Source organism: Crocodylus porosus, unplaced genomic scaffold (assembly GCF_001723895.1).
Source record: "Crocodylus porosus isolate Cpor-Errol unplaced genomic scaffold, CroPor_comp1, whole genome shotgun sequence".
Lineage (NCBI taxonomy): Eukaryota > Metazoa > Chordata > Crocodylia > Crocodylidae > Crocodylus > Crocodylus porosus.
The window spans coordinates 10,896,431-10,903,265 of NW_017728912.1; the positions used below are offsets into that span (position 1 = coordinate 10,896,431).

The window sequence follows — 6,835 nt, forward strand, 5'->3', positions numbered from 1 at the left end:
TGCGGCACCATTAAAAGGCTCTTGCTGGACTCTGGTTGAGGATCACTATTATATGCCTTGAACACCAGTCACACTGGGTGCACCTACACGTGCATTAATCTGCTGTAGTTTCGGTGCATGAAGTTTAGTACCTGTAGTAACTTGATGTGCATAAACAGCGCATGCCCCGTGCGGTTGGGGGGCACAGCAGCAGTGAGAGCGCGGCGGCGGTGGTAGGAGCACGGCAGCGGTAAGCAAGGGAGCTCCTGCAGATGCCACTGGCGCTGTTGGCGGTGGGGTGGGGAGGTGGCAAGCACCAACCAGGGGTCAATGACCAGCCGCAGCAGCCAGTAGGGATTGTGGACTGCCTGCAGATGCCACCAGCAGTGTCAGCGGGAGGGTGGCAAGTGGCCACCATAGTAACCAGTGCTAACTGTGCAATGGCAGTACATGCCTCTTTAGTGACACTAAAATGCAGTAGACTAATTCTACTGCACATTAACACGGCTTTCATCCTGACGTGCTAATGTACACTACAGGTAGTCTGCTGTGCATTTAGTGTCTCGCGTAGACAGACCTGCTAAAAGGTAACTGTAAACCTCACAAATCCTTTGACAGAGGTGACATGGTGATAGATAGCTTAACCCAAGTGTTAAGCATGTGAGGTGCAGATGCCAGCAGCAGTGGGCTGTGCCAGGTAGTGCTCTCAAGTGGCAGGGGTGGATCCAGAGAGGGTGCAGTGGCACAGCTATACCTCGCTTTTAGGTTGGGAGCCTCCAGGGACTTCTTTAAAGTACCTTAAGCAAGCGAGACAAGATTCTTTGGGTAAATCTGGCATCTTTTATTAGACCAACTTAAACAGTCGAAAAATTTTTTCTTTGAAAGCTTTCAGGTACAAACACCCTTCTTCAGCACCTTCTACAGAAGGGTCCTTATACCAAAAAGCATGCAGAGAAGAATTTTTCCAACTATTTGAGTTGGTTTAACAAAAGATACCAGATTTACTCAAAGAACCTCTCTCATTTGCTTAAGGCACTTAAAGGCTCAGAGACAGTGTTTTGGGGCATATTTTTGGACCAGACGGATACAGCCAACACCCCTAAAGCAAGTGAAACATCCTCACTCTTACTTTCCCCTAGCACCAAGGGGAGGGGAGCTAGGATATTTATCTGCTTTAGGCTCCTGGGGCACCTGTGCCAGCGCAGGAGGGAGGGAGGCAGCTGGGAGCAGGGCGGTGCAGCCACACCTTGGACCCGCTCCTGGCCTCGGAGCCCAGTGAGAGGAGGGGCCGGTTAACCCGGGGTTGATTAGTCTCACGCTTGCCCGCATCCCAGCAGGAGCGGCTACACGTGAGGCCCAAGTGGACCAACTCCTAGTAGGCGCTGCGCTCCTCTCTGTCACGCCCCGCGGCGGCGGAGCCGGAGGAAGACCGGCGCGCCCCGCCCTCCTCCCCCCAAGCTTCCCCGTCTCCATGGCGCCCGAGCGGCACCAATCGCGAGGCGCTGGGGGGAGGGGGTGTCACGTGGGAGCCGCGCGCGGGTGTCATGGCGGCCGGGGACGCGGGGATGCCGTGGCAGTGAGCGGGGCCGCCGGGCATGGAGGAGCCGCCGGGAGGAGCCGAGAGCGACAGCGGCTCCTGCTCATCGTCCTTCTCGGAGTAAGGGCGGGCGGGGCTGCCCCTCCCCGGGCGCGCGGGGAAAGGGTGGGGAGGAGTGCGAGCCGTGACGTCACGCGCCGGCTCCGCGACCCCTGGGGGTTAGTTCCAGGGGCAGCAGGAGGGGGCGGGGTTACGGCCGTCCTGGCGCCGGGCTTGTGTCCCGCCCTGCGCGGTGTAAACAGACGTTCACTTATCCCTTTGTGAACGGATAAGTGCTGCTACAGCCCTGCGAGCCCATTCTGCTGTCTCAGTACCCATGAGCAACGTGTCCCTGGAGGTTTAGGGGAGGGGCACGGCATGGGCAAGCAGGGAACGCCTGTAGGCAGCCACGGCACTGTTGGCAGGGGGTGGGGGTTGTGCCCCTGACAGCGCGGCTTCTTCAGGGGTGCACTGCTGATCTTGGGGGGCACACTTGCACCCCCTATGCATTGCCAGGGTCAGTAGTCCTGAGGCCTCTGAGGCCAGGGCACATGGTTTAATAGGGCTCATTAATCATGAGATTTGATTGGCCTGGAAATGGGTAGGGCAGTGGGTTACACCCCAGGCTGAAGTGGCGGCTGGCCCCTGGGTTTGGGAGGCCGTAATCAGCAGTAATCAGGGTCCTTCACCAGGACTTGTAGGGGGACCCCTGGGCTTCTGGGTCTGTGGGGGTGGAGAAGAGGTGCTGACTCCTGCAGTTGAACTGGTCCTATGTTTCTGGCCTGAGATGAAAAGTGCTGAGGTTCCTTTACCTCAGGCTGGTGTTTTGCATATAGGAGTACTAATCTGGTCCATTCAAGTAATCACTTGTGGCTCTGGGGACAAGCCTGTCAGAAAGAAAGTACAAAAACAGCAGAAAAGACTTTAGCTTTATCCTGGGTTTTATGGTTTCAGGCTTTGACTAGCATTGAAACAGGGGATCACATGTGCAGCTTTAGGTGCATCTTGAACTACAGGTAACTGGAATTAGCCCTGTTTCTCTGTGGAGGTGAAGGGTTATCTTGGACTTTTCACAGGTACTTCAAGTGGGACAGTGGGCTTTGCCTATGTAGAATCCTAGAATAAATGGCTTTGTCCTGGGAGAAATCCACTGTCTGCTTTTAGCCTGCACTGGGGCAAAAAACAGAAGTCAGACTACTCTGGAACAAAGACTATTATTTTGGGAGCCTAAAGATACACAAGTCCATTGGCCCACCTGAAAAACAGTAAAGTACCAAGGTAACATTTCTTTTCCCCCCTCCTCTAACCCACCATTGAAGTTACTTGCCTTGCTTTCAAGCTGTATCTGTGAACAAATGCTTTGTGCCTATTTTGATGCTAGTTGAAGCCCTGATTACTGAGGCCTGGAATAAACCTGATGTCTGTGTTGTTGCTTTCTGGGTTGTTGGTTTATTTATTTGCTTTAACCCAGAATTCCTATTTGAAATTTCTAGGTTTACTTTGTGACTTGCAGGTAGGTGCTTGCACGCCTAGCAGTGCCAAATGTTTAAAAAAAATAAAGATTTTGAACTTTAGACGATCTCGGGGCATCTTGGCGCTACATCACCCCAGTTGAGAATTGCTGCACTATTCAAGAAACTTTGTTATCTTCGGTGGGGTTCATGTACCCAAGGACCTATAAAGTCTCTCCCCATAATCCTATTTCTCAGTCAGATTGTAGAAACTTCAATTTGCAAGTGCTGTACAGGTTTGTGTATCTCTTAAAGAAAGTAATGACTGTTTTGGTGGCTAGACAATTCTTAACATATTTCTTATAATATTATTAGACTATAACTTTGTATACCAGACTGTTTATTTCCTGGAACAAGAGCTGAGATGAGTTGGGTATCACTCCTGCAAATAGAAAGATGTCTATCTCTTAGCCCATAACTTAAGAAGGGCATGGTATGCCCAAACACAACACTTGCCTAAACATTACTTCTGACTATGTTTCAACAAAAGGTATCATCCAAAAAGAAAAATCCAAATAACTTTTCTTCCAAATTTCTGGACCATCATAGGTAAAACAATACTCCAACCTTACTACATAATTCTTAAGAGGGGTTTTTTGGTGTTACAATTTTAAAACTAATTTTGGTCAATGGGCAGCCCAGGCTTATACCTTGCTTTTTAAAGTACACGCATGAAATGTGTACTTTAGCAACGATGAGTTTCTCTATACACAGACTTGCTGTATTAAGCATTAATGCTCTCAAGCATATTCTGATGCTCTTTGCATTATCTCTCTTATTGGAAGCAGGCTGCTTGTATTTCTGAGTGCTTACTAAGCAATATACACACATCTACAATCTGTAATACTGTATTTACCCAATTCCCAGGCTGCTTCAAATTTAATATGACTTGCTCAGTAATTAGCTTACATGTATGGAAAGTTTATAAATTTGTTATAATTTTCTCTGTATAGAATTTAATTAGAGGTAGGTTGCCTTAAATCCATCCCCCTGCAAACTGCTGTGGGAGGGAAAGCAGCAGTTGGGGGTGAGGGGCTGGACCCATACTCCTTGTCTCCACCCCTGCCTATGACTGGTCCTTGCCTGTGTGAGCTCTGCTCCAGCTTAACCTCAGAGCCATCTACTTTGGGCTTGTACTTGAATCCAAGAGGAGGCTCTCCCCTCCCCCACCCCAAGCTGATAGGGAAGAAAAACATCTTGTCTTGTATTCGAGTGAATACAGTAATAGGAATTAACAAGACCATCTTTTTTTCTTTTGAAGACCAATCTTGTCATTCTTTCAGTCAATTTTTATTTATTATTTTCCCCCACAGACAAAAGAAGGTTGAGATATATGAACCACCTCTTTGCATGCTCTTTGAAGACAGGTCTATATCCTTTCATGGTTTACTTGTTTTCTGGTTGTGTAGCTAACCTTAAAACTAATTATGAAAAAACAGAAAACCCAACATTTTGCTCCCTTTGTCAGCTTGGATGCCTGTTGAGGAAAATTAACAGGAAACTTCACTAGGAGTATTTTGAAGCACTGGTGCATACTATGACTAGTGTAGCAGAACTGTTCCTTTTTGCTGTTTATAGTAAATCAGAAAGAGGAAAGGGTAGAATTCTACATTCATTTAAGCTTATTCTTTGCTTCAGATGCCCCTGTCACCTTCCTTTGCAGATGGTGAATGTATTTGGCAGGTATCTGCATTTCCCCTGTACCCTGTAAATGCACAACCACATAGTGTGGCTGCTGTTTTAGTAACTTCTGTGGCACTATGGAGATTTTTCCACTTTATAAAGCAGTTAATAAGGCATCTATTTATTTTAAATACAACACAAGTTCTGTACCTTTTAGGCAAGTAGAAGGTTCTGTAGGGCAAAACCTACCACTGCTTGTATCTGTGGTCCCACTGCCTTTGGTGGGTCTGGTTGTTTGTATTCAGTTGCATCTGTTTTATTTATGACAAGTTGTGCATGGGGCCAACTCTTGCCATGGATTGCCTAAAGAAAATGTAACTGAATAATTATTTTAGGGTGGGAAACAATGACAGGAGAGTGATTTGAAAGGAGGTCAAGGAAAATCAAGTGCATACCTCAGCAGGGAAACAACTACAGAGAATCATCATAGCTTTGGAAATAGTTTTGGTTTTCATACACTTTCACATAGAGGTGGCCTGTATGTATGGCTATAATGAAGAGTGTTTGAATATAACTGAGAGAGGTAAAACCTAGGATGAGTATTAAAAAAACCCCAAACAATAAAACAACTTTCTGACAGTGAGACCTGTTTCTCAAGTGTGGAAACTTTTTTGTTTTCTTCTACTGGAGTGGACAAAAAACAACCAGGTGTTCTACAATGAACAAACCTACAGAAGCACAGATAAATTGGTGGCCCAGCAAGTCTTTTCTGTCTCTAATTCCTATGATTTTGTGCAGAATGCACTTTGTCATGATTCTGAAATGAATGTGAATTCCTTTCAGCACAGCAAAAGCAGTGTTCTAATTTGCTCTCTTTCTGTATAACAACATCTGTTTTATAGTATTAACTGACACATGCTATTATCTTTTCTATTAGTAGGGATGAATGAATCCTCACATTTCTGGGTGGTGACAAAAAATAACTTGCTGGCATTCTTTCACATATCAAATTGGTTCAAGGTGTCTGCATGACATGGCAAGTCTTTTAGCCTTCAGTTTGTATGGAGGGGAAGAAAACTATTGAAAATAAATTGGGCCAGCGGTTGAAGTGTTTCACTGTACTTCATAGCTGACTTGGTTATTATATTGTGAATTATGCTGCTGTTTTATTATCCGCTTTTAAAAACAGAAATAGACCATCACTGCCTTAAGCTTTTGTGCCTTTCTGTAAGTAGGGACCTATTTAAATTGCAGTGAGATGAAAGGATTTTCATAGGCCACCAGCTAATTTCATGGTCTTTTTGAGGTAACCTCCCTTTCATGGCTAATTGGCCCCTTGTTGCTGATTGGCTGAGGGGCCAATTGCTCATCTTCAGACTTCAGGTTCAAGAAGCATTGCATCTGGCTTCTGAAAAGATGGCTGATTTTTTTGCTTTCCTGACCGGTACCTTCACTAGCTTAGCCTGAGTAGCTCTCTCAAGCCACATGCTCTGTGGTTGCAGGGATTGCTGTGCTTTCTTTGTATCATGGTAAGATTTCATTGGGGGGGGGAGGTGATTCTGCACAAAATCACAGGAAACACCATTTTTCACAGTGATTGCAGAAATCATTGTTTTTCACTGTTTCCAAAATCCTTCTCTGTGTAATATCACATTGGGGAAGAAGTGGAGACATGGAGAGAGACATGGTTGAAGTTCCTTTTCTTGGTACTTATGACTCTGTCTTGCATTCCTGTAGTGTGCTTGGGATGGGCACAGATTAGACAGTGTTCCTGATGCATTGGGCACCACTGACCTAAACAGTCATTCTGGCCTGTAGGCCAGATCTGATGTATATGGGGCTGGCTCAGGACTAGATCCTGTATACAGGGGGCCATGTCATCTGGTCATGCAGCTTGGAATTTGGGCAGTGATGAAGCAGGGGCAACGGCAATTTCTGGATCTCTGGGGACCCTCTGGACCAGGTGGCATGGCTGCACAGACTGGATGTTGAGCACCACTTGGCTAGGTATTTTTTCTAGATGTAGACCTTAAGCCTTATTCATGTGGATAGTAGGGAACACCTCATCCTAACTCCTCTGCCCCAGAATTGGTGTCATCCCCAAATCTCTGGGATTTCTCAAAATCCTGTGGAAGATGTGAGGGGT

At 46.4% G+C, this 6,835-nt stretch overlaps 1 protein-coding gene across 2 annotated transcripts in view; it reads left to right on the forward strand.

Moving 5' to 3' along the window:
* The first annotated feature begins 1,509 nt into the window (after positions 1-1,509).
* The window catches only part of INTU (inturned planar cell polarity protein), a 91,855-nt gene continuing 86,529 nt past the window's right edge, over positions 1,510-6,835 (forward strand). For both annotated transcript variants that reach the window (XR_002100884.1, XM_019534026.1), the window contains exon 1: positions 1,510-1,636. Coding sequence is in view for 1 of the 2 variants with exons in the window: in XM_019534026.1 (XP_019389571.1) it covers positions 1,575-1,636 (62 nt within the window). In the remaining variant the exon portion in view is untranslated. The remainder of the gene's footprint in view (positions 1,637-6,835) is intronic.